General features: G+C 62.1%; 1 protein-coding gene across 1 annotated transcript; it reads left to right on the top strand.

Moving 5' to 3' along the window:
• On the top strand, nt 62-25,671 carry MYO15A (myosin XVA). Its single transcript, XM_021412053.1, has 63 exons — nt 62-8,285; nt 9,183-9,265; nt 9,364-9,427; nt 9,504-9,613; nt 9,726-9,800; nt 9,951-10,041; nt 10,444-10,547; nt 11,007-11,070; nt 11,146-11,259; nt 11,368-11,529; nt 11,621-11,734; nt 11,835-11,893; nt 12,103-12,226; nt 12,317-12,412; nt 12,536-12,667; nt 12,868-12,993; nt 13,275-13,352; nt 13,554-13,708; nt 13,826-13,871; nt 13,980-14,104; nt 14,312-14,429; nt 14,510-14,685; nt 14,754-14,838; nt 15,010-15,063; nt 15,177-15,258; nt 15,348-15,478; nt 16,053-16,148; nt 16,234-16,469; nt 16,773-16,942; nt 17,029-17,101; nt 17,243-17,437; nt 17,533-17,630; nt 17,715-17,803; nt 17,913-18,039; nt 18,176-18,234; nt 18,356-18,419; nt 18,504-18,642; nt 18,849-18,939; nt 19,024-19,120; nt 19,336-19,457; nt 19,667-19,726; nt 19,851-19,926; nt 20,253-20,368; nt 20,444-20,562; nt 20,641-20,782; nt 21,046-21,157; nt 21,300-21,374; nt 21,745-21,950; nt 22,025-22,158; nt 22,234-22,300; nt 22,469-22,541; nt 22,716-22,789; nt 22,874-22,956; nt 23,108-23,238; nt 23,381-23,475; nt 23,694-23,771; nt 23,967-24,063; nt 24,149-24,309; nt 24,404-24,537; nt 24,622-24,755; nt 24,853-24,986; nt 25,240-25,380; nt 25,471-25,671. Exons 1-63 carry the CDS (start codon nt 4,776-4,778, stop codon nt 25,570-25,572), a joined length of 10,278 nt encoding a protein of 3,425 aa, XP_021267728.1. The 5' UTR covers nt 62-4,775; the 3' UTR covers nt 25,573-25,671.

Consider the following 26,007-nt stretch of genomic DNA (forward strand, 5'->3'; position numbering starts at 1 on the left):
GAAGAATGACGCATGCTGCTGCAGAAGGTGGTAAGGTGGACTAGATCCTGAGGCAGCAGTGAGAGGGCTCTGAGCACGGAGAGGACCTCTGCGAGATGGCGTGGGAGCCAAGCACGATATTATTCACAGTACCCAAGCGGAGAAGGTGACTTTGAACTCTGTAAGTTCCCTTCCCTGTTCCTGGCTTTGTTCACAGCTGGAGTGGAGAGCAAATCCCAACCGCGGTGGCAGCTAGCGGAGAATGAGCTCCAAATTAGCAGCATTATGCCTGAGCTGGCTGCAGAAAGCAAGCACTTCTCTGTGTGAGGCGGGGGGGGGATGCCGTTCCAGCACATTAACTCGCCCTTTACATTTCCTGTGAAGGTTGCGCAGGCAAAGAGCTTCCCACACAAAGAGTTCTTTTGGTTTCGCTTTGTCCCTGACTTTCTGACTCTGACTCTGAACCGGGGAGCCTGCCAAGCCCCAGCACAGAGCTGGGCAGCTGGAGGTGCTGACGGTGCTTCGTCCTTAAGCCGGGTAGCGTGTGCCTTAGGGGAAGAGGTGGATGCTCGTGTGAGTGCGAGAGGCACAGTGTAACCTACCTGGTTAGTTAGTGCCTGCCTCTCCGTGTGTTCGCTTTTAAAACTGACTGGTCCAGCACACCCTCGTTAAAACCTCTAATTAACCTTGCTATTCACAGGAAATTGTGCATTTCGTCCCTGTTCAAAATGAACCGATGGGCGATTAAATTTGGAAAGCGGATGGAGTAAAAGTAGTTAAACCAGAAGAAGCTAATTTCTTTTCTGAAGCAGGAGTCGCTGCTTTTGCAAGCGAGTCCATGGCTGTGTTGGAAAATGCGTGCATTCTAATTGCAGTGCTCATTCTTTCAGACAGCTTCCGTAATTGTTCTGCGCTGACGCTAAAAGCTGCAAGCATTGCAGTTCAGTGCAGCAGCAGCAGCAGGTTTGCCTGAAGATCTCTCTCAAGGGGTGGGTGGGAAATCACTGCAGCGTCTGTGCTGTACCCGAGCCTCCTGAGCTTTGTGGAATTGCTCAGACCTCTCGTTAGCAAGCAATGGGAGATGTGCTCAGGGACTCCTTGCTGAGGGTTTTTGGAGAAAGGCAGGGGCAGGAGGACGGGATGCGGGAGCAGGCAGCCTGCTGTTTCCTGCTGTAAAGGGTAGGCTCTCCTGGACGGCACCAAGAGGCAGCATCCTGCTGGGGTTGGTGCTGCTGCTCTGCATTGCAGCTGCTGCCATCTCTCTGCTCTTCCAACCCGCTCTGCCTTCATTAGCGCCGTACCCTGCTCCCCCAGGCTGCACCCAGCCTGCCCTGGCTCTTGCCTGCGGCCTGGGGCTGTGTGTGGCTGCTGAGCCAGGTGTGAAGCGGGGTGGGTCGGCTTTGACACAGTCCATCAGCCGCCCTCCATCTCATCGTGGAAGCAGCAAAGGCCCGAGGCGTGCTCTGTTTAAAATGCTTGTTCCAGGCAATCAAGCAGGTTTGATTGGCTGAACACTCCTTTTATAATTTAATTTAGTCAGGAATCGTTTGCAAGGTAATAAAAAGAGACTGACTCCAAATACATTTATTTAATTCAATGAGAGATGGTTACTGCGGCAGGCTTGCCTCCACCAGCTTCCCTCACCCCATCACACTGACATCTTAAAGCGCTGCTCGGGACTGTATATAAGAGCCACGATCCGCAGTGACAGCTTAATTGTTTCTAATGCTGACAAGGGTCACCCCCAAGCAGACATTGCACATTGTGCCGAGCTGGCTGGGGAGGCTGCGGAGAGGAGGATTTATGGCTGGCAAATAGTTTAGAATTCCTCTGGTTGCGCCTGCTAAATGATGAACCCTCCCCTTGGGGATTGGGGCTATTGATTGTAATTTGCAGTTAAGCCTTTTGCTTTCTGAGGAATCAGCATAATAAATACCCACCGCATTACGGCAGGGACGTGTTAGCAGGGAGGAGATGGAGCCCAGGCGTGTGGCTTCGGGAGGAGAGAGCAGAGATCAGAGATGTTCCCATGCAGGATGCTCCCTTCCTTGGGGTGCCTGGAGGGCAGCTCCATCCCAGCCCCACTGTGGGAGAGGCTCACGGCTGCGTGGCCCCATGTCCCTGTGATTTCTCTTCCTAAACGTGCTTTGGCTTATGGGCAGGAGTGAGTCAGGGCCTTTTACCATCTGCTCACATCTGGGGCTCATGATGTGTCTGTCCTGGGAGGGACGGGGCTGTGGGACTGTCCGGCCGCGTCACCGTGCGACAAGGGGACAGGGAGCAGGGCTGGCCGCCCCTCCGGCTGCTCCATCCCCTCTTCCCCCCAGCCCTGCACAGGGAAGATTAGCTCCCATCCCTCCGCTCGTGAGCAGAGATGAGAATAATAGCAGTCATCAAATATGCATTGGGTAGCAGCAGCCGGCAGCTGCCGTGCAGCAAATATGGGTCTGCGGGTGCTGGGGGAGTGATGTTCCCCGAGGGACAGCGAGGCCACGAGTGCGGTGCCAGCAGCGCTGGGGCGTGGGGCATGCGGGCAAGCCAGGCTACCCAGGTGAGTGCTGCGAGTGCCCCAGGTGGGTGGCACGTCCCTTGGGCTCGTGGGGGCTGCGATGGCCAAGGTGCGGGGGAGGGACCTTTGTGCGATGTTGGTCCTTGCACTGCCGTCCTCCAGGTCACGGTGCGCAGCGCTGTGTCACTTCTGCCTGCCTGCTCCCAGCCTTTAATCCCCCTTGCCTCACCTTCCCATGGTCACAGTGTTTCTGTTGCACTCTGGCACAGAGCTTCCTGCCCCACGTACCCCATCCTCCCCCACAGGCATCTGCCCCACATCTCCTACCACTCCTTCCCCGTGTTTCCTTTATCCTGGGGATGTGGTACCCTAGGAATCCTGCCTAGCCTGGCAGCTGAGGCCCCTGGGATCAGCTCCATGGCCAAGGTGACACCGTGGGGCCGTGACCTGGCTGTGTGGCGTGGCAGGGGCTGTGAGCCAGCGTTTTTGGGTGTGTGCCAGCTGGTTTAGCACAAATCTCAGTTCATATCGCACCCAGCCGCTCTCTCCTCTGCAGCGTCTGCTCCAACCTCTCCTCCGGGTCATGCCTTGCCCCAGGCAGGTTTCCTGGCCAGCCTGGATGCATTGCACGTTGCCAGGGAGCTGCTGGTCCCCATGCTCTCAGGTTTGGTTTTAGGGCTGGATGGCCAGCTCAGAAGACACCAAGGAGAGACCTGCAGTGCCTTGGGGCTTGGAGGGTCCCTGGGGAGAGGTCTGGAGCCCTTCACAGGTGACTGGGTCAGAGGATGCTCTGGACCCCATTGCTGCCACGGCTATCCTCAGCACTGGGTTTTGCACCCAGGCTGCTCCCTGCAGGCTCTGTGCCAAAGGCCGAGGGGAACGCTGCACCCTTAGTGTGGGATGGCATGGGGGGGGTCCATGGGAGGGTCTGGGCAGTGCTGTGCAGGGACTCATCTATCTCAGGCTGTGCTGCCCACTCCCCTTTGCTCTTCCTCTCTTGGTGTGTCCTCCTGGTGAGCTCTCATCATGGTCACAGCCATGGCAATGCATGGGGAGCTGTGCCAGCACCACAGGGCACCGAGAGCATGACCGGTGCCTGCTGCCATGCCATGCTGTGCCTGCACCACTCCGGGGGGTGGGGGGATGGGGGTAGGGATCATGCGGGGCAGTGGGATGGAGGATGATGGGGACGGTGGAGGGATGGAGGCGGGACCTGCAGCAGCCCCCTGCAGCACGGCGCTCGCTGTTAGCAGCTCCCATGAGTGAAGCCAGCAAGGGGGCTGGGGCCGTGGGGATGGCACAGGAGGGCTGTGCCAGCGGGTGGGTGGTGCAGGGTGCGGGATGGGAGCTCGTGCTGCCGGCAGGGCGGTTACGTGTGGCAGAGCTGCGCATGGGCCAGCATGGGGAGAAGGGGCTGGGGCGGTGCTACCTCACCTGCACGGCGTGCGCTGGGCAGCAAATTCACACCGCCGCTGCTGAAAGTTTCATGAACCCACAGCGGCACGCATCCAGGGCAGGCATTAACATTTGATGCGGTCACCCCGCGGATGGGCACGTGTGCGTGTAGGCACCACTGCAGGACACGCAATGTGCACACGGCATCGGGGTGACCCCATGCTGCACCCTGTGGGCTGCAGGGTACAATTTGGGGTTGGGGTCCTCCTCCGTGACTCCACGTTGCAACGCAGAGGTGGCAGAGCCTGGGTTTAGGTTGGCGATGGTGCTTTGTGCGGATACGAACACAAGCAGTGGTGTTTGTGTTCACCTATTGAAGGATGTGTGGCTCTGGGTTGGGGGCTCGGGACGTTGTTCCCGGAGCATGGAGCTGGTAGTGCCGTGTTTCAGCCCTCGCAGCATCCTGCTGCAAGCCAGGGGCAGCGGGGATGATCCCTGCTGTAGGACCTACCCTTCCCACACCACCCGCAGAGGTGTTTCTTGCCTCTCCTTGGCTCCTTCGGAAAAGTCTCCGTGCAGGAGCAGCTCATCCCTTGCATTATTCATTCTGCCGCGAGCCCCGAGGTTGGGTTACAGCCGGCAGCCCCGTGGCGAGCACCTTGGGCCGGACTCGTGGGGCTGGGTGGGAGGCAGGCGGCAGCTCTGTCGGCTCCACGCCATGCCCAGCCAGGAGCCCCCGCGGGCAGCCACGCATGGGCACATGGCCCACGGAAACCAGGCGCAGGTAAATAACCACCCCTGGGATAAGGGTCGCCTTGTGACATCTGCGTGGGGCATCGCTGGGGCCGGAGCGGGTGCGAGAGCTGGAGCATGAGCGGCTGCCACCAGCGGGATGGTCGGCAAGAAGGGGGAGGCCAAAAAGGAGGCAGATGGCAAAGGGAAGGGGGGCAAAGGGAAAGGGAAGGATGGCAAGAAGGGCAAGAAGGAGGTGGTCAGCGAGGTGGAGGAGGCGTCAGACACCGAGCTGCTGAAGGAGGAGAGCAAGGAGCCCGAAGCAGTGGAGGAGGAGAAGGAGAAGGAGGAAGTGGAGGAGGAGGAGGCTGCGGCAGAAGAGCCCAAGAAGGGGAAAGGGAAGGAGAAGAAGGGGGTGCTGAAGGCGGTGGTGGCCAAAAAGCCGGGCCGGGGGAAGAAGGTGCAGCTGGAACCGGAGGAAGAGGAGGGCGAGAGCGATGCGGCGTCGGCCAAGAAGAACCTCAAAGGCGCCTCCAAAACGACGGCCGACAACGCCAAGAAGAAGAAAGGAGCTAAGGGTACGGAGGCCACGGCCCAGCCAGCCGAGGAGGAGGAGGAGGCGGCAGTGGCAGCCGCACTGAAGGCGCGGGCCAAGCGCAGCCTGCGCAGCACCTCCAAGCTCTTCCTGGGCTTCAAGAAGCTGGGGCTGCGGCGGCCCAAGAAGGGGCAGTTCAAGAACACCTCCCGCTTCTTCTGGGGGCTGCAGAAGCAGAGCACCAAGAAGAAGAAGAAGAAGAAGAACAAAGCAGTCCTCAAGTCCACCTCCAACCTCATGGTGCGCTTCAAGCACGTGGGGAAGAAGAGGAAGAAGGAGGAAGCCGCAGCCGCCCCGCAGCCCAAGCCGGCCTTCCTGCTGCTGCACCGGGCCGGGCAGGCGGCCGAGGACGGAGCGTCGCTCTTCCGCCGGAGACCGGAAAGGAAATTTAAGCCGCGGGCACAGGTGCTGAGCAAGGCGGCGGCCGCCACGGGCTGGCTGGCCAGGAAGCTGCTGTCGCGGCGTGGACGGCTGACGGGGGGCAGCCGGGCGGCCGACACGGCCTGGCTGTCCCGCATCGGCGCCAAGAAGCTGCCGTTCCCCGCAGAAGACGAGATCCTCAGGCACCGAGCCAACATGAGGCGGCTGCCGGCCGGCAGCGGGCCCGCAGCTCCCGGCGCAGAGCGGCGCGGCAGCATGGCGCGGCGCCCATCCTCCCGGCGGCGGTCGCAGCGTGGCGTGCCCATGGGGACGCCGGCCCTGCGCTACGGGTGGGCCCAGGAGGAGCGGGATGCGGCCTATGGACGTCGGCAAGGCTATGGCAAGGAGGAGCAGGAAGGGCCCTATGGGATCCGTCATGGATACACCAAGGAGGTGCCAGGCGGGGCCTATGGCCGCCATCTTGGTTACACCAAGGAGGATGATGGCACCTATGGCCGTCGGCGTGGCTATGCCGAGGAGGAGGAGGAGGGACCCTACGGCCTGCAGCGTGGCTATGAGGAAGAGGAGGAAGACTACATCCACTCACCCACTGTCGCCTACCCACCAGGGTACGGCTTTGAGGACGCAGTGCCGACCCGCTATGTTGATTACCCCGGCTATGATGCGGAAGATGAGTATGGATTTGATGGAGGGTTTTGGGATGAGAATGAGCCATTGGAGCACCCCTACGGCTACTTGGAACCCGAGGATGAGGACTATGGGTCCCCAGTCCACCTCTATGACCCTTACAGCAGTGACCCAGAGTACGGTGAGGAGGTGGCAGGACCCTTTGGTTACAGGGAGGACCCCTATGAGGACTTTGGGGAGCCCCTTGGCCTCACGGCTGGGGGGTACATGGGTGACGAATACCCTGAGCACCGCATCCAGTACAGTGAAGGCGGGTGGACCCCGCGTGCCCAGTCTTCCTGCAACCCTTACGCTCTGGGGCTGGATGAGATCGCTGAGGCTGAGGAACCAGAAGACTGGCAGGAGGAGGACAGGAATTATCCCTTCTCTATCCTCAGCACCTCCTCGCTGAAGGGCATGCGGGACACGTTGTCCTCCAAGCTCTCTCTCAACAGGAAATTCAGGCTCTTCCCAAGGCCCCAGGTCAAGCTGTTTGGCAGGGACCGCTTGGACATCTCCCTGCCTCCATCCCCACATCGCGATGAGGATGACTATGATGAGTATGAGCCACCGGCCACTGGCCCCAAAGCACACCGGGGGGGCCGGGTGTCAGCAGCGCGGGTGTGCGGGAGCCCTTTGGGGCAGTTCCTGCAGCGCTCCCTCTCCCAGCTCCAGCCCCTCGGCCGTGCACTGCGGGGCATGGGGAATCCCTGGGACCGCGGTGCCGTCCAGCCCTCCTACAGGCGCTTTGGCCATGGGACAGAGAGCGCTGGGTCAGTGCGGGTGGGGGGCAGCCAGGATCCCCTGCCCCATGAACCGGGAGCTTCGCGGCCATCCTCACTCCGCAATCCCTTTGTAAACCCCGTGCGCTCCCCATCACCGCCACCAGCACAGCAGCACCCCAGCAGCGTGCGAGGTGAGCGGCCACGGCGCTCTGTGTCTTTTGGGGCCAGCTTCCGCCGTGAGCCCCCTGCTGTGCCATGGGCACCCCCAAATGCTGCACCGCCAGCTCCAGCATCGCGACATTTGGGGGTGTCAGGGAGGCCCCTGACCCCACAGCCATCACGGCGGAGCAGCTCCCCCAGGATGAGTCCCCCCAGACGGCTCCCTGTGGCCTGGCCGCGGCAGCCGGAGCCCCCCACCAAGGCTGTGAAGCCGCTGATGAGGAGCTCCTTCCTTGCACCACCCTCGCGCCCCGGCAGCCGCCGACTCAGCCCCTCCTGGGATGAAGCCCCCAGCATGGAGCTGCCGCCCTGGCAGGGCACGCCCCCACCGCCCAGCCCTGCGTCTGGGCCCCCCAAATCCTTCATCCAGCGAATCGGGCAGCCCCTCGCTGGCATGGCTCCGCGCTCACCACCGCCAAGGCCGTCTCCTGCCGAATCTGGGGGCCGCAGCCCGTCCCCGGGACGGATCCGCCATGTGGGGCAGTCCCTAGCATCGCTGCTCGTGGGGAGCATGGCCCCCTCCAAAGCTCCCTCGTCCCCACCGCCCGCCCGCCGCCCCCTATCCCGCTCACCCTCCCCACCGAGACGCCCATCCCGGAGAGATGTGGGCACCCCCAGCTCTCCGAACACCAACGTGGGGAGCCCCCTTCTCCCGTCCTCCCCTAGCACCCGCCGCCGCAGTCCCCCACCCCACAGCCGCCCCCCCAGCTCGCCCCCCATCCTCCGCCGCAGCCTCCGTGCCCCTGAGCCTCCGGAGAATGAGGCCGTGGCTGGGGAGGACGGCACTGGGCGCTACGCGGTGGTGACGCCGCAGATCCAGAGGTTGGGCTCCTTCCGGAGGGCGTCCCGCATGTACAAGCAGCACTGGTCCAAGCAGCACGTCGTGCGGGTGCGGGAGATGCCCGACATCTGGACGGCCGAGCAGGGCTACCCCCGGCACCCCGCCGAGCGCGGGAGGCAGTGGGCGAGCCAGCGGGGAACCAGCATCGCCCGGTACCTGGGCCAGCGCTCAGCGAGCGCCTGGAGGGACAGGCACCCCTGGGCCGACGGGTACCTGGGCAGCAAGCAGCCCTGGCGCAGCAAGGTAATGCTGGTGGTGTAGTGAGCGTGGGGTGGTTTGGCGTGGAGATCGCCATGGGAAGGAGATGGTGGGCAAGTGGGCATCGCATCGCCCTCTGACCACCAGCACTGCTCTGCCTGCTGGGAGGGGAGAGTGTGCGGTGTGAGAGCTGAGGGGTGTGAGGCAGCCAGAGCCGTGGGCTGCATTGGCAGAGTGGGGGGTGAGCAGCTGGGGGTGGTGGTGGGGTCCTGCATGGGGACCAGGCTGGATGGGGGATGGTTGTTGCATGGCCCCCCCATGCTGCAGACACCTGACTCCGGCTGGCTGCAGCCCACGTATGGAAATGCTGAGACCCGATCTGCAGAACGGGGAGGGAGAGGTTTCGTTAGCAGGCGGCACCACGACCCTGGCGGGTGTCTGCTTTCCTGCCCGCTGCTGGATGGGAGCCAGTGGGGGCTGCATACAGGCCGTGGTGCTGGGTACAGCCGTGGTGCTGGGTACTGCCATAGAGTCATTAGATTTAGAAAAGAACTCGAGTTCAACCCCAACTCATCCCCCCGGACCCACGTCCCTCAGTGCCACATCTCCATGCCTCCAGGTTGGTAACCCCACCACCTCCCTGGGCAGCGTGAGTGCAGCCATCTCCACCTATTCCTGCCCTGGATCTCCAGGAACAGCAATGGGACAGTCCCAAGTGTTGCCTTGCTGGGGCTGCTCACAATTTCCAACTCTGCTCTCTCCAGACATGCAAAGTTTTTGTTACAGGGACCCATTTTAGGGCCATGGGTTCTTGCTCGGGGTCCCTGTACTTGCTGGCATTGGGGTCACAGATGGCGATTTGGGGCAGTGGTGGTGACCCAGGTGGGATGTAGCAGGTGGACAGCAATGCCCTGATGGTGCCCATGCTGTCGCCCTGTACAGATGCAGTCGCTGTGCAGCCTGCCCATCGTGCGCTACCAGGAGCCACAGGAGGAGGACGGGCTGGAGGACATGACCCAGCTGGAGTGAGTGCCACGGCCCCATCACAGGGACAGCTCCAACCTCATGGGGCTGTGGGTCCTGTGCCCCCGGTGCCCCCTAACACAGCCTCCTCCTGCACCAGGGACCTGCAGGAAGCCACGGTGCTGAGCAACATCCGCACGCGCTTCGAGCGCCAGCTCATCTACGTAAGGACAGGGCTCCGGGCGTCCCCAGGGGTCACTGCTCCCCCAGCACCCGCAGCCTCCCATCGCTCTCCCGCAGACCTACATCGGCAGCATCCTGGTGTCGGTGAATCCCTACCGCCTGTACAACATCTACGGGATGGAGCAGGTGCTGCAGTATGAAGGCAGGGCACTGGGCGAGAACCCGCCGTGAGTACTGCACTGCTGTGCCCACCCCCCAGCCCCGGGTCCCCAGAGCCCGAGGTCCCCACGTTGGGGTGATGCAGTGATGTGTATGTGCCTCTTCCCCCGCCACCTCCAGGCACCTCTTTGCGATTGCGAACGTCGCCTACTCCAAAATGATGGATGCCAAACACAACCAGTGTATCGTCATCAGGTGAGGGGTGGCCGTCCCCACGCACTGCCCGTAACTAGCGCTGCCCTGATTGCACAGGGTGCACCAGCCTGGCCCCATGGGTATCTCTGGGCACAGGGTGCATTAGGGATGTGTTGGGTGGGTGTGTTAGGGGTGGGCTTTGCTTTTCAGTGGGGAGAGCGGCTCGGGGAAGACAGAGGCCACCAAGCTGATCCTGCGCTACCTGGCAGCCGTCAGCCAGAAGCGCAGCACTGCACAGCAGGTAGGGGCTGCCGCTCACCCTGTCCCCACCCCTGCCCCAATCCCTGCTCCCCTCCATCGCTCCACCGCTCTCTCCTTGTCCCCATGCTTCCACCTGGACTACGGCAGATAGAGGTACCTGTGGGGCACATGGACTGAGATGGCTCAATGGGGCTGAGCAATGTGGTGGCATCTCTGCCACATCACCCTATCTGCATGGGGACAGTGGGGATGGGAGCTGGGATCTGTGTGCATGCATGTGCATGGGCTTGTTGCACTGTGCTGCGTCCTCGTGCAGGGTGGTGGTGTTGCACACCTCCAGATTGGGTGTGCAATGGTGGTGGCACAGCTGGGGGGATTGGCACAGCGTGTCCCGTGGCTGCTGGGGTGCCTGACCTGGGCTCTCCCCATTGGCCGTGGGCAGATCCTGGAGGCAACCCCCTTGCTGGAATCCTTCGGCAATGCCAAAACTGTGAGGAACGACAACTCCAGCAGGTTTGGGAAATTTGTGGAAATCTTTCTGGAGGAGTAAGTAATGCTGATCGTTCTTGCGTGTCCACCCCCAACCCATGTCATCCCCATTCCCCTCCTTCCCCCCCTGCTCCTGGGCCACCCCCATCAATCACAGCTGGGGTGGGACATGCGTATGGCTCTGCTTTTGGGGTTGAAACATGGAAGGGGGAAAAGGCGAAGACATGAAGACGCATGGCACTTGCTGTTCTCTGCCCAAGGTGCAGTGATGCTGTGCCTTGACCGCCCATGGGTCCCCACGGTCCCTCCTGATCAGCACCACCGATCCTATAGGGATGCCCATGGGGATGCCCAATGTCACCCTGGCGTGTGCAGCTCCTACCATGCTTGGGAGATCGCTGGGAGGAACCTGGGGATGGGGGTGACCCCTGCATATGGCAGGAGAATGAAGGGGGGCACAGAGCCATCCCGCAGACCCCCAGGTTGCCAGCCGGGCGCCTGCTCTTGCCCCTGCAGTGGTCTGATCTGCGGTGCTATCACCTCGCAGTATCTGCTGGAGAAGTCCCGTGTGGTCTTCCAGGTGGGTGCCGGGGGGGGTCCCTCCAACTCTACCCACATCCCCCCTTGCCCTGCAGCTCATCCCTCTGCCCTACAGGCCAAAAGTGAGCGTAATTATCACATCTTCTACGAGATGCTGGTGGGGCTGCCTGCCCAGCAGCGGCAGCGCTACTGCCTGCAGGGCGCCGAGACCTACTACTACCTGAACCAGGTGGCAAGCCCCTGCCTCCTCCAAACCCTTTCCTGGGGGCTCATGGGGTCCTCCTGTGTCCTACCCCTTGAAGTCTGGGGGTGCTGATGGCTTGGGGGGCCATGGCAGGGTGGGAACTGCGAGATCCCGGGCAAGGATGATGCGGAGGATTTCCGCCGGCTGCTCAACACCATGGAGGTGCTGGGCTTCAGCGTGGATGAGCAGAGTAGCATCTTCCGCATCCTCTCCTCTGTCCTCCACCTGGGCAATGTCTACTTTGAGAAATACGAGGTATGTGAGCCAGTCCAGTTCCAAGCTCTTTTGGCCTGATTTGAGGTGCATTAGAGGGGAATGTCCTGCTCCATCACCCTGTGTCCTGCAGACGGACTGCCAGGAGATTGCAACGGTGGTGAGTGCCACAGAGATCCGGACAGTGGCTGAGCTGCTGCAGATCTCCCCCGAAGGCCTGCAGAAAGCCATCACCTTCAAGGTGACGGTGAGTGCATGGGGGGACAGCATTCCAGTCCAAGGGATGGGTCGGGGACCACTGTGGCTAAAACCTCAGTCACACCAATGCTTTGTGTGTCCCCAACCAGGAAACGTTGCGGGAGAAGATTTTTACCCCCCTGACTGTTGAAAGTGCTGTGGATGCTAGGTAAAGGGAGGGGGTCTGGGGCTGAGAGGATGGGGACACTGTAGTAGGGGACAGGGAAATAGAGTGATTTCATCCCCCAGTGCAGATTTGGTGCTGGTAGCAACACATGCAGCCCTGTGTGTGAAGTGCATTGGCCAGGCTGTACCGGGTGCTGCAGGTGCACAGAGCAGGGTGCCTTGGTCAGTGCTCTGCTTGTCCACCCCTTGCAGGGATGCCATTGCCAAGACCCTCTATGCCCTTCTTTTCGGCTGGCTCACTGACCGCATCAACAAGCTGGTGTACCCGCGGCAGGACACCCTCTCCATTGCCATCCTGGACATCTATGGCTTTGAGGTGGGTGCAAACCTCATTGTGTACTCCATTTCCCCAGTTTTGCTGTGAACAGCTCCAGATAGTTTCATACCCCATGACTCTTATTTGCAGGACCTCAACTTCAACAGCTTTGAGCAGCTGTGTATCAACTACGCCAATGAGTACCTGCAGTTCTTCTTCAACAAGATCATCTTCCAAGAGGAGCAGGTGGGCAGGAGGGCGGAGCCACGCACTGCTCATCTCTGGCCGTGTCACCATGGAGCTGGGGACTTTGGGGTGTCCAAGTACCCAACCTGGGGCACAGGGCTCAGTGAGCTGCTTCCATGGCAGGAGGAATACCTGCGGGAACAGATCGAGTGGAAGGAAATCCCCTTCAGCGACAATCAGCCCTGCATCGACCTCATCTCCCAGAAACCCTACGGCATCCTCCGCATCCTGGATGACCAGAGCTGCTTCCCCCAGGTGAGGCTGTCTGGAGCTGGGACACTGAGGATGGCACCACCGGGTTGTCACCATGCCTGGGTGTCACCAGTGCTGCTCAGCCCCTGGGCTGACCTGGACCATCTGGGAGTTCCACTGTCACCTGGCCGGGTATCCCCATCCTGGTGTTGCCAAACTGCCTGAGCTGTGCCACGGAGCTTCACCTTGCTACCTCTCCCCAGGCCACGGATCACACATTCCTGCAGAAGTGTCACTACCACCACGGGACCAACCCACTGTACACCAAGCCCAAGATGCCGCTGCCGGAGTTCACTATCAAGCACTATGCGGGGAAGGTGACCTATCAGGTGTGTGATGGGTTATAGAGCTGGTATGGAGGGTTGTGGGCCTGATTGTAGAATCATAAAGGTTGGGAAAGATCTCTAAGATCACCAAGTCCAACCATCCAAGTCAATCCATCACCACCATGCCCACCTAACCATGTTCCTAAAATCCAGCAGCAGGGGACAAGGGACAGACCCAGGGCTCTGGCTGGGGGCTGGGAGCAGTCCTCCACCTGCAGAGTCCCAGCCTGGAGCTCCTCACCTCCCTCCTGAACTCCTCACTGTGAGGATTTTTCCTTTGCCAGGTTCATAAGTTTTTAGATAAAAACTACGACCAGGTCCGTCAGGACGTGCTGGACCTGTTCATCAGCAGCAGGACCAAGGTAGGGCCCTGCCTGGGGCATGGATACATGCTGCTTGTAATGTCCCCAAGCATTTTTCCCCCACTCAAAGGGACCAGCAGGAGATGGTGCCACCGCATGCCCTTTTCCCATAGGGCTCCCAAGCCTTCGTGTCACACAGACTGCTCTTGGGTGGCCACCAGGGCCACCTTCCTGCTCCATAACCCTCCTTGTCCCTCCAAGGTGGTGGCCAACCTGTTCTTCGGCCATGCCCAGGTGCTGGCCCGGCAGAGGAGTCTGGTCAGAAGGAGCAGCACCCGAACGCGGCGTTACAAGGCTCCCACCGTGGCCGCACGGTTCCAGCAGTCTCTTCTGGACTTGGTGGAGAAGATGGAGAGGTTGGGGCAAGAAGGACACACATGGCACTGCTGGAGGGAGTGGGACCGCTGGACCCAAGCCCCTGGTGGCCAGGCTGGCTTTGTCCCCTGTCCCTTAATGGTGTCTCTCCAACATAGGTGCAACCCCTTCTTTGTGCGCTGCCTCAAACCCAACAACAAGAAGGTGAGCGTGGTGGGTGCATGGTGCCGCATGGGTCCCCATGTCTCCCTGCCCCTTGCTGGTGGGGATCTGCCCACGTGGCTACCAAGGCTTCACTCCTTGTCCCCCCAGGAGCCAGGGCTCTTTGAGGCTGACGTGGTCAGCAGCCAGCTGCGCTACTCAGGCATCCTGGAGACCATCCGCATCCGCAAGGAAGGCTTCCCCATCCGCATCCCTTTCCTTGTCTTCATTGACAGGTGCTGGGGGTGTGCAGGGTGGTGGCTGTGGGTTGGGAACTGCCAACTCTGGGGACCCCACAGCAGGGAGCTGAGAGCCACCCACTTGGGCTAAAAGCACCAGGAGAATTTGCTATCCCAGGCAGTGGGGGGTGTCCATGCAATGTGGTGGAACAGAGAGGTCCCGTGTGGTGGCAGTGCCGGTGACAGTGCCATGGGCTCCCCCAGGTACCGCTGCCTAGTCGACATGTGGTCCAACGTGGTCCCCAATGGGGCCAACTGTGTGGAGATGCTGAGGAACCTCTGCCCCGTCAGCCCCAGCATGTACTACGTCGGCGTCAGCAAGGTACCGTCCTGCTAAGGGCTGCTGGAGAATTTGAGGTGTTCGGGTACAAGCAATGGGGGCTCACGGCGTGCTCCCCCCAGCTCTTCCTGAAGGAGCAGCTGTACCAGGCACTGGAGAGCAAGCGGGCCCGCGCACACCACCTGGCCGCGCTCACGCTGCAGCGCTACGCCCGCACCTTCTTCATCAAGAAGCGCTTCCGCTCCCTGCGCAGAAAAATCGTCCTGCTGCAGAGCCGGGCACGTGGCTACCTGGCCAGGTGGGGCTGGGGGTCACTGGGGTGGGGGGACAGCGGGGAGCACAGGATGATGGAGTGCCCTCCTGCAGGCAGCGGTACCGCCGCATGAGGCACACACTCATCAAGTTCAGGTCGCTGGTGCACATCTATGTGAACCGCCGGCGGTACCTCAAGGTGAGATGGGCAACAGCGGCACCACCAGATCCTGGAGCCCTTCAGACTCCCATCCCCACCACCTCCTTGGTGGCATGGGCAGGGGACACCAGGACAAGGGCACCCTGGGGTGGGCCCATGCCTCTGGGTCTCCTTGGTGCTGGGGGCTCAATGTAGCATCCCTGCTTGCAGAGGAAGGAAGATGCACGCCGGCGGGCGGAGGAGGAGAAGGAAAGAAGGAAGCAGGTAATGAAGTGATGCTCTTGTGCCCTCACCCGTTGCCATGGCACAGCACCCCACGGTATTGGGATGAGGAGGAGCAGCGCAGCAATGGGGCCCCGTCCCTGTGCTCACGGCAGGAGCTGACGAGGAGGGAGGTGGTGGACGTGACACACCTGGAGATCCCCGCTGAGCTGATGGGGCTGCTGGAGGCTGCGGCAGGTGAGTGGGTCAGACACAGGCCCCAGCCCGTACCACCCTCATCCCCATCCCTGGGTGCAGGTGCTGGAGCTGCTGGCTGTGTGCTGCAGCTGCCCGTGAGGTGAACGCCGGCTGTGTGGTCCTGGTGCCGCCGCCAGCATTGCAGCCCGACTCCCAGCTCACCCTGCCGCTCGACATCAACGATTACTCCATGGCCAAGTACGTGCGGGGCCACTTCCAGGTAAGGGTGGCACCGGCCGCCTGCCCCAGCGGGCGGGGGGCTCGTGGGGGTCCTCGTTGCCCTGGACATGGTGCAGCGGCAAGGTTCTGGGTCCCTGAGGCAGTGCCATGGGGCGTGAGCGGGGCCAGCTTGCGGGGTGGCTGCGGTGCTGCGTGGAGCTGGGGGTGGCCCTCCTCTGCCCTCCCTCCCTGTGGGTTCTGTCGTCTCCAGGGGCCGGGGGGACCCCGCTGAGGTTATTGGAGAGAGACCCGCCAAGCCCTCCTGGACACCCGACGCGGGGCCGGGAGACCCAGGTCGCTTTGCTCCTTGGCCCCAGCTGCTTTTAATCTTTCCTCTTCCTCCTCTTCTTCCTCTCACACTATTTACGATGTGTGTTTCCAAGTCCCCAGAATCCCCAACAGCAGCGCATCCTGCTCTCAGCCTCCATGCGGTGCCGGCCCCATCCCACATCCCAACCCTTTCTCAGTCCCAAAGCCTCCATCCTCAACACTCAGAGCTTCCCACTGCATCCCCGGGTGGCAGCGGCAGGGTCCCCTGGGGGGGCAGGTAGCCACAGGTGCAGGTGTCACTACAGGAGCCGGCCTTTGGGATGCTGACGGCCCCGCTGGTGGCCCCACTCACGCGGCTGGATGAGGAGCTGTGCCATGAGGCGCTTGGCCTCTTCAAGCTGGTAGGTGGGAGAGCGCAGAGTGAGGAAGAGGAGCTGGGCTGGGAGGAAGGAGCCAGGCAGCCCCCGCCTCGCTCTGCCCTTACAGATCCTGCGCTTCATGGGTGACCCGGGGCTGGGTGGCAAACAGGAGACCCTTTTTGGCAACTACATCGTGCAGAAGGGGCTGTCGGCGCCGGGGCTGCGGGATGAGCTGCTGGCACAAGCCGCCAACCAGGTCTGGCGCAACACCAACGTCAACAACGAGGAGCGGGGCTGGCTGCTGCTGGCCGCCTGCCTCAGCGCCTTCCCCCCATCTGCCGCCTTTGACAAGTACTTGCTGAAGTGAGCTGGGGATGGGGGCTTGCTGGGACCCCAGGGGGTGGTGTGGGATGGGGTCCGGGTCCTTTGGAGGGATAATCTGGAATGTGTTGCTGAGGACAGTGCCTAGATCCTGTGGGTCGCGTGTAGATAGCCAGCCTGGTAACAGTGCTGGATGCTTCCAGCATCCCCCAGGACCATCCCAGCACATGTGCCCAAGGATGCTGCTCCCATCTGGGGGTGCTCTGAGGTCCCTCCATGGTCCCTTACGGCCTGTGTCTGGGACCACCACAGGGTCACCCCTCAGCAGCCCTCCTTTCCCTGCAGGTTTGTCTCCGACTATGCCTTTGCTGGCTACAAACCGGTGTGCCAGCGCAAGCTGATGCATGCCATGGCACGGTCCCAGCTGGGTGCCCGCGCTTACCCGCCCTCACTGCTGGAGTGGACGGCAAACCGGCGGCAAGCCAGCATGGCACTGCAGCTCTTCTGCTTCGATGGTACAGGGTGGCACAGGGCTGGGTTCTTGGAGGGTCCCAGTGCAAGAGGGGACCTCGGGACCCGCTCACCACCCATCCCTCCCCAGGTGACCAATTCTCCTGCCCCGTGCACTCCTGGAGCACTGGTGAGGACCTGGCAGGAGATGTCCTGAAGCACAGGTACCACCGGCTCGGCTCCCCATAGCTCACCCTAAGACATCTGGGGTGACCCCAAATCTGGGGTGGGAGCCACGTTGCCCAGCTCTTGGGCACGGTGTCCCCCCAAGCTGGGTGAGCCTGTCCCCAGTGTCCCACTGTCAGCAGGGGGCTGGCAGAGGGCTGGCGCGGGTGGTCCGTGGCCATGAAGGTGGGCACCCAATGGGCCGAGCTGGCTGGCCATGATTATGTCCTGGACCTTGTCTCCGACCTGGAGCTGCTGCAGGGTTTCCCCAAGCAGAAGTCCTGCTTCCTCATCGCCTGGGACGGGGCAGGAAGCCGGGACCGTGCCAGCTGGGCGTAGGTACCTGGGATGGGACATGGCCCCGCAGTCAGCACAGGGCTGGATGGGTGCCATAGGGGCACGGGTTGGGGCAAATCCCCGCTCTCTGTAGGGTGCATCCCGTGGATTTGGATGAAGTGCCGCCTCCTCCTGCTGTCAGAGCACCCACGCTGCCGTCGCTGGTGGAGGCAGAGGGGTACCCACCACATGGTAGGACAGCCCCCAGCCCCGAGCTGCCCATGGGGCTGTGCTCACTGCAGGGCTTCGGGGCTCATCCTGCACTCTGCCTACCAGACACCGACTTTGGGGAGCACAGAACCCAGAAGGGTTTGGATCGGTACCTGGACAGCCTCTTTGACCCAGTGCTCTCCTACGGCAATGGGGTAAGTGGCATCCCCCCGCCCGAGGCTCAGCAGGGCCGGGGGTGTGGGGTATAATGCAGCCTCTGTGGGGGGGCTGTGCCTCAGTTTCCCCATGACACCTGGTCACCAGGAGCTGGAGAAGCCAGCTGCCATCGTGCAGAGGATGAAGGGAGGCGGTGGTGTTGGAGGGGGGGATAGCAGTGGTGGTGCCAAGCAGCTGCATCCAGCCATGCCCCCTGACACGCGGCAGCCGAAGGGTAAGTTCCTGGGTCCCTCCTTGGCTCCGTGCCTCAGTTTCCCCACCTGATCCCTGGTCCCTTGGTTTGGGGAACACCCTGGCACCCCGCAGCCCTGGGTGCCAGGCATGCTGAGCTCTCCATTTTGCCTTCACAGGTGCAGAGCCAGCCTCACCCCCACAGCGCTGCGCAGACCCCAGCCCACCACGTCCCCCGGTCAGTGGGGCAGGGCTGGGAGGAGCTGAACCCACTCCTGCCCAGGCTGCTCCCCAGCCATGGGGGAACTGGGGGGCAGTGGGGCAGGGGCTAGATCCTCATGGTGCAATTCGCCTTGCAGGGCAGAACAGCAGAGGGGGCACCCACACGGGCCCCCCAGCCCCGGCCCTACTTGCAGAAAGCAGGTAAGGGGTGCCTGGGCCAGGGGCTTGGCACCAAGTGGGCAAGGTGCCCACACAGTCCCCATGAGCCACAGTTTGTCCTCACAGTGCCCACGGGCTGGCAGTGGAACGGTGAGCCAGTGCAGCACTCCCGGCTCAACTCGGAGCACATCCCAAGGCCTACGCACAACATCCGCAACATCATCCGGCAGTGCCAGCCCACCCCACGCGGCCCGCAGCCCCACAGGTACCTCCAGGCCCTACACTGAGCCGTGGGGCTGCCAACCATGTCCTCCGGCCCCATTACCCTCTTCCTGGAGCGTGTGTGATGCTGGGATGCAGGTGATCCTGAGATGCGGGTGATGCTGGAATGCAGGTGATGCTAGTACGTGGACAATGGCTGGATGCAGGTGATGCTGGTGTATGTGTGACATTAGGCTGCTGTCTCCGCAGCAAGCTCTTTGGGAAGAAGCTGGATCCCCACGAAGAAGCCTTGCAGATCCTGAAGGAGCAGCTCTCAGCAGCCCGGGCGCCTGCAGCTGTGGTAGGGATGTGTCCACATTTGTGCCTCCTGTGCCAGGCTGGGGGAGCTGCTAGCCCCGACCTCAGTCTGCTTGCTGCCTCGCAGGGGCCCATGGAGGCAGTGGCTGCAGTGAAACCGGTCCCCAGTGGCAGGTACCAGCTGAGAGCACCGATGGGGCGACCAGCAGCCTCCCGACCTCCAGGTATCACGAGGCAGAGCCACACTGGGGTCCCAGGGCAGTGGGGCAACTTGTCCTTTCCCCGTGGCACCAGGTGCGGGTGAAGGTCCAGCTCTGCAGCATCCTCATGGGATAACAGCTGTGCCCTCCCCTGGTCCCTGTGCCTCAGTTTCCCCTGGAAGAGAGGGGCTGTTGGCAGTCAGCCCCGGGGACGTGCAGGGCTTTCCATCCCTTTCCAGTCTTCGTGTCGAGGGAGCTCCCATCTGAGGCACAGCAGGTGCAGACCCAACTTCACCACAGCTGCAGTGAGGACTTCTACACCTACCACAACGTGCCCTGGAAAATATACATCCGCAAGGAGGTGCAGGGCTGGGGACAGGGCTGGGAACAGCCTGCTCCATGGGGCATGGGGAGAAGGCAGGGGGACACATGGTGTGAGCAGCATCATCTGCTCCATACTCCAGCGGGTCTGTCCCTGCCCCCTCTGTGCTGGGACAAGGTTGGTATCAAATCTCTGCATGGATAAAGGGAATTTTCCCAGCTGAGCCATGCTGGTGTCCCTCCTGGCAGGTTTTCTACCCCAAGGACAGCTTCAACAACCCACTGCTGCTGGACCTCATCTTCCGGCAGGTGAGGAGCTGAGCTGGCCCCACATCCCTGCCTCCAGCGCCACTGAGACTCCGATGGCCTGGCTGAAGGCAGGGGAGACCTGAGGGTGTCAGGGACACATTGCTCCCTGTGCTCCTCACCCCAGATCTTCACTGACACGCTCTCCGACACCTGCATCCGCATCAGCCCTGAGGAGCGGCTCCGCATGAAATCCCTCTTTGGTAAATGCTCTTCTGCACCACAAATACAGCTGTTCCAGGGGGGGAGGAGGGAGCTCACAACGGGGTGCTCCCATCCTCCCACTCCGGCAACTGTCCCCATCTCTTGGGTACCTCTGAGCCACAACCGATTCTGCTTAAATTTGAACCAGTTTTGCCTGTAAGTGAGCTGGTTGTGACCTGGTGCTCGGCAGAGTCACACGTTGTGTTAGGGCTCAGCCAGGCTTGCTCCGTTAGGGTGATGTGTCTCCCTGTCCCGGTCAGGCTGGGAAGTGGGATGAGCAACTTCACCTCGCAACAAAACCAGAACCATTTTGTTTTCCCCACAGCGGAAAACAAGCTGGACTCCTTCAGCCCCGTGGCCACCGAGAGTGTCAAGAAGGAGATCGTGATGGCCGCCCGGGACAGCTGCGAGGTTTATTTTTCACGCCTCTTCCCTGCCACGGTGAGGGCACATCATGGGGTGGGACACAGCAGTGACGGTCCCTGTGCCCTGTGGCTGATGTGTGGTGACGTGCAGGGCAGCGTGGGGACAGGCGTGCAGATCCTGGCCGTGTCCCACGCTGGCATCAAACTGCTGCGGTTGGTGAAGGGCACCAACATGCCCGGGGAGCAGCTGCGCGTGCTGCGGGTGTACAGGTAGGGGCTGCCCCACGTGTCCTTGGGGATGGGTGCTGTGGGTGCCCGGTGCTTCACCCTGCTCTCGCCCTGCCACAGCTACGCCGATGTGCTCTTTGTGGCCACCCCATCCAGGAACATGTTGGAGTTCAACCTGAGCAGTGAGAAGCTCATCCTCTTCTCTCCGAAAGCTCCTCAGGTGAAGGCCATGGTGGATCACTTCATCACGGAGCTCAGGAAGGTGGGAGACACATCTTGGGGATGGGGCAGGCAGCAGGGGACAGCCTGCTCATGGGACTGTGCCTGGGACCTGTGGGCTTCGGTGGGGTTGGCACTCTGGGGTGGTTCTACAGGTGCTTGAGGCCCCTGTGCATGGGTGTGCATACTTTTCCATGGGTGTGCATGAATTTCTACGGGTGTGCATGCATTTCCATGGGTGTGCACACATTTCCATGAGTGCATGTGCATGCGTGCATGGGCTGTGCCAGCCCCCCCTGCCCCCAGGACTCCCAGTACGTGGTGGCTGTGAGGAACTACAGCCCTGAGGATGGGGCTCAGCTCAGCTTCCACAAGGGGGACATCATCCACCTGCAGCCATTGGAGCACCCCAAGATTGGTGAGCCACCTCCTCTCCTCGCCCCTTGCCCTTCATGAGCTCGAGGGGTCCCACCCCACCCTCAGCCAGGGCATAGCTCTGGGGACATGTTGGCGGCCTGGAGGTGGCCGTCCCTGTGATATCCATGGCCGTGTTCCCACAGACCACTACTACGGCTGCGTGGTTCGCAAGAAGGTGATGTACCTGGAGGAGCTGAAGATGGGCACCCAGGATTTTGGTGGGTGGCTCTGTGGTGTCCCTGTGTGTGTCCCAATGTGTGTATACATCTGACCTGAGCCTTGTCCCACCCTGGGGCTGGATCCCGCTTTTGTTGCCGCCCAGCAAGCTGGCTTTGGCTCTTTGTGACACCAACCCAAAGCAGAGGGATGCTCCCCTGTGGTTCCCATCCTGGGTGGCTGCAGCACTGAGTGCTGCCCCATGTCCCTGCACCCAGTGGTGTCTGTGTCCTCTCTTCTGTGCCCTTGCCTCATGCAATGCCAAGCTGCACCTGCTTCCAGCTGAAAGCCACAGCCAGACCCCCTGGGGAGGGCTTGTGGGTGCCACAGGGGTGACACCTGGGGCCATCCCCACCCCTCTGCCCGGTGCAGGGTGGAAGTTCGGGGCCATCTATGGCAGGTCAGGGCTCTTCCCAGCTGAGTACGTCCAGCCCGTTGCGGCCCCTGACTTCGTCCACTTGCCAGCGGGGAGGAAGGAGGAGCCTGGGGACAAGCAGGGCAGGGTGGCAGCCTCAGGGGCTGTGGCCATGGCTGTGGCTTCCACTGCTGTGGCCCGGGAACTGGACCGCAAAACTGAGGTGAGTATTGCCCTGGGGCCATCACTCTGTGCACGGTGCCGGCCATACCCTGTGCCCACCGCTCCTTTCTGCAGGGCTCCCCGACCAGCACTGCCTTCCAAGAGGGTCCAGAGAGTGACAGCACTGAGCATCTTGGGGATGGCATGGGGACTTGCCCCATGCTGGCCTTTGCCAAGCGGTATTTCCGTGCAGCGCAGCGTGGGACCACGTGAGTGCTTGATGGAGGGACTGGGACACCATGGGGATGGCTGTGCCCACCTGCTCCCTCATCCCTCTCTCCTAGTGAGTCCTGTGGGAGCAAAGGCAAGAAGGATGGGCCCAACGGGATAGAGATGCTGAGGTTCACCAAGGTGCGGGGAAGTAGGGCGAATTGGGGATGGCAGTGTCATGCAAAGCTGGGGTTTGTTGTGGTGTGGCACCCTGTGCCTGGAGATGTCCCTCGCTGTGGCATCATCCATGGGTCCCCTTGAGGTCCTGATGTGCTCAGGATCTCTCCCAACACTCACCTTCTACCCCAGATCCCCATCCAGGAGTCGCTCATTGAATTCACAGACAGCAGTGTCAGCAAGCTGGCGACTGAGGCTTTCCAAGGTGGGCATGGCTCCCCACCCCATGCTCCTGCCCCAGGGGTAGCCAGATGGGCTGCCTTCTCCAGCCTCCTTGCCCCACGTCCTGTGGTTTGGGAGGCTCTCTATACAGAGGGCAGTATGTCCCTTGGGAAGGGATGGGATGAGCTCTGTCACCTTGTGGCTTTGTCACCCCCAGCTGTGATGAAGTTCATGGGTGACCACCCTCTACGAGGGCAAACGGAGCTGGACATTGTCTGCACCATCCTCAAGGTAAACCCCACAGCAGAGTGCTGAGTGGCGGCCGTGGCTGTGGGGATGTCCCCAGCCATGCACCGAGCACTGCCTCTCCCCCAGCTGTGCGCCGAGCATGAGGTGCTACGGGATGAGGTATACTGCCAGATCATCAATCAGGTCACTGACAACACCAGCTCCAAGCCGTGAGTCCCTGTCTCCGTGTTAGAGGCTGGTGCTGGGGACAGCTGTGTCCTCTTGCAGCCCACACCGCACCATGCTGGTCCCCGGGGCTGTGGGTGCCACCATGGGCACCCTTCACTCTCCCTGGGGCTCAGCCCAGACTCTTCCCCGCAGGGACAGCTGCCAGAAGGGCTGGAGGCTGCTCTACATCCTCACCGCCTACTACAAGTGCTCTGAGGTGCTCAGGCCCTTCCTCCTGGCCTTCCTGCGGGATGCCAGCGTGCGCCCAGAGCAACCTTTCCAGGGTAGGGGCTGCGCACACCCTAGGGAGCTTTAGGAGAGCCAGGAAAGGGTGAAGTCCCAGCTCAGCCCCATCCCATCTGGCTCCATCCCATGCTGCGGAGCCCCCAGGGCTGCCGCCCACACACCAATCCCTGTCCCCCTCAGGCATTTCCAAAGCCTGTGAGCAAAACCTGCGGAAAACCCTGCAGTTTGGTGGCCGCAGCCTCTTCCCCAGCAGCATGGAGCTCAAAGCCATGGTGGTGAGGCCATGGGGTGCAGGGCAGGGCTGATGCCAGCTTGAGATCCCCTCCTGAAGTTTGGGATGTCTCCCATGTGCTTGGGAGCCCCCCACCGAGGAAGCCCTTTCAGGGATGCCCTGGGCTTTCAGGGGGGCAGAATGTGGCTCACCCTGGGGGCTTGGGGTGTCCTTTTGGGGCATGAGAAATGCACCCCATGCCTGACGTTTCCCCCCGTGCAGGCTGGGCGCAGCGCCAAGCGCCAGCTCTTCCTCCTGCCCGGCGGCATTGAGCGGCACCTCAAGATCAAGACGTGCTCAGTGAGTCAGGGAACATGGTGGCTGAGCACACCCCACACGCATGGTCAATGAACTGAGGGACACTGAGACAAAGGGGTCTCTGGAGATCACTTCCCTGGGGAGCTGCGCAGGGTGAACCCCAGCACGAAAGCTGGTGGTGGCCGTGAACGTGGCAGGGGACGTGGCACCAGCCCAGCCCCACATCTCTGTGCTCAGGTGGTTCTGGACGTGATAGAGGAGCTGTGCTGCGAGATGGGGCTGCAGCGCCCGGAGGCTTTGGATGAATACATCCTCTTTGTGGTCACCAACAGAGGTGAGGGGGCAGTAGGCTCAGTCGTGGCACCAGGTGGGCACCAAGTAGGGACCACCCCCGTGCTGAGGCTGCTGGGGCTGCGCAGGGCAGAACGTGCGACCACTGACACGTCGGGAGTACATCTTGGACGTGGCCACCGAGAGCGAGCGCCTGGATGCTGGCTACACCTTCTGGTGCCGCCGGGTGGTCTGGGGCCAGCCCCTCAAGTTTGATAATGAGCTCTACGTCACCGTGCACTACAACCAGGTCAGGGTGTCATCTCCCAACCACTGTCCCCTTCCAACAGTTCTCCATCGCTGGTGCTGGCTCCAAGCCATATCACTGCGCTGTCTCCCTCCAGGTTCTCCCTGACTACCTCAAGGGGCTGTTCACCGTCCTGCCGCCCGCCAGGCCAGGAGAGCAGCACTTCCAGCAAGTGGCCAAGCTGGCTGCTCTCCAGCACCGAGCCAAGGATGGCAACAACCTCCCCACCATGTACGGGACAGGCTGGGAGCCCATACCCTCCAGAGGCTGGGGGCCCATTGGGCACCACAATCCCTCACCTCCATGTCCTTGTAGGCGGGAGGTGCAAGACTACGTCCCCCCGCAGCTCTTCCACCTGCTGTCGGCCCCATCCTGGCTGCACATGGTGACCCAGCACATGCAGCAAGCACAAGCACTCAGCCCCCACCAGGCCCGGGCGCAGTTCCTGGGTGAGAGCTATGGAGCAAGGACAGGGATGGGGTCAGGAGGTCTCTTCATGGGCAATCCACGAGACCCCGTCTTCCATCCACCCCCTCCCCCCCTCAGGGCTGCTGAGCGCCTGCCCCATGTTCGGCTCGTCCTTCTTCTACATCCAGAGCTGCAGCAACCACGCCATTGTCTCGCCCTGCATCCTGGCTGTCAACCAGAACGGCCTCAACTTCCTCAGCAAGGAGACCCACGTAGGTGTGGGCTAGGGTCTGTGCGATGGGGGGACACCACGCTCCCTGATCCTGGCTGGCACAGGGCTGCGTGAGCCATGAGGAGAGGTGGAGGCTGATGTCTCCCTCCCAGCACAGTGGGGGCCCCTGAAGAGCACAGAGTGGGGGCAGGAGGGCCTTCCCTACACACTTTTCTGGAGATGAGGTGTGGACCCCTTGGATGTGGTGGGGACCCCAGGACCGCCTTCCCAACCCTTCCCCCCCTCCCCCCCAGGAGCCCGTGGCCAAGTTCTCGCTGAAGGAACTGCAGGCGACGCGGACGCAGCGCCCGGCGGCTGGCTCCAGCTCTCCCTACGTGGAGATCACCACCGGGGAGCTGCAGGCCCAGGGCATCACCCAGCTGCAGCTGGAGCAGGTAGGGGGCCGCGGGGGGACGGAAGGGCCCTCAGTGGGCCCCAGTGTTGTGTCCCTGTTGCCATGGCCCGTCCCTGTCCCCTTCCGCCAGGGCCTGGAGCTGTGCCGCGTGGTGGCCGCGCACATGGAGAGGCTGCTGGGGGCGAGGGAGAAGAGGCTGACGCTGCCGCCCAGTGAGATCACGCTGCTCTGAGTGCACAGCCCTGTCCCCAGCGTGTCCCCCCCCACCCCCCTCCTCGCTGTAAACCTGCACAGGATTTTATACAAGCCCATGACGCGGGGCCTGGCTGGATTTGTGCTGTGTGCTGTGCTCGCTGTGATCTAATCCCCCCCCAACAGAACCCCACGGCTCTGCCTCAGTTTCCCCTCAGCAGCGCCCGCACAGGGCATGGAGCCCCCAGGTCCCCCCACCCGCAAGGGGGCGGTAGTGTCCCTGCGCCACGAGCCTCGCAGGCATCTCGCTGGCCACCCCAACGTCCTTCGCGGTGCTCGTGAGGACCCCGCCAATCAACCGCCGGCTCGGACCTCTGGCAGCCAATCAGCGCCGAGTCACGAGGCGGAGGGGCGGGACCGCACGTCGCCACCGCCGTCCGTTGCGACGTGAGGCGAGAGCGGGCGGAGAGGGGGA

Source organism: Numida meleagris, chromosome 13 (genome assembly GCF_002078875.1).
Source record: "Numida meleagris isolate 19003 breed g44 Domestic line chromosome 13, NumMel1.0, whole genome shotgun sequence".
Taxonomy (NCBI): Eukaryota; Metazoa; Chordata; class Aves; order Galliformes; family Numididae; genus Numida; species Numida meleagris.

Coding starts and splice junctions, on each gene's coding strand:
- MYO15A (XM_021412053.1), top strand. CDS start 4,776: ATGGTCGGCAAGAAGGGGGAGGCCAAAAAGGAGGCAGATGGCAAAGGG. Junction 11,260..11,367: donor CCTACTACTACCTGAACCAG/GTGGCAAGCCCC, acceptor GGGCCATGGCAG/GGTGGGAACTGCGAGATCCC. Junction 24,756..24,852: donor GGCCCGGGCGCAGTTCCTGG/GTGAGAGCTATG, acceptor TCCCCCCCTCAG/GGCTGCTGAGCGCCTGCCCC.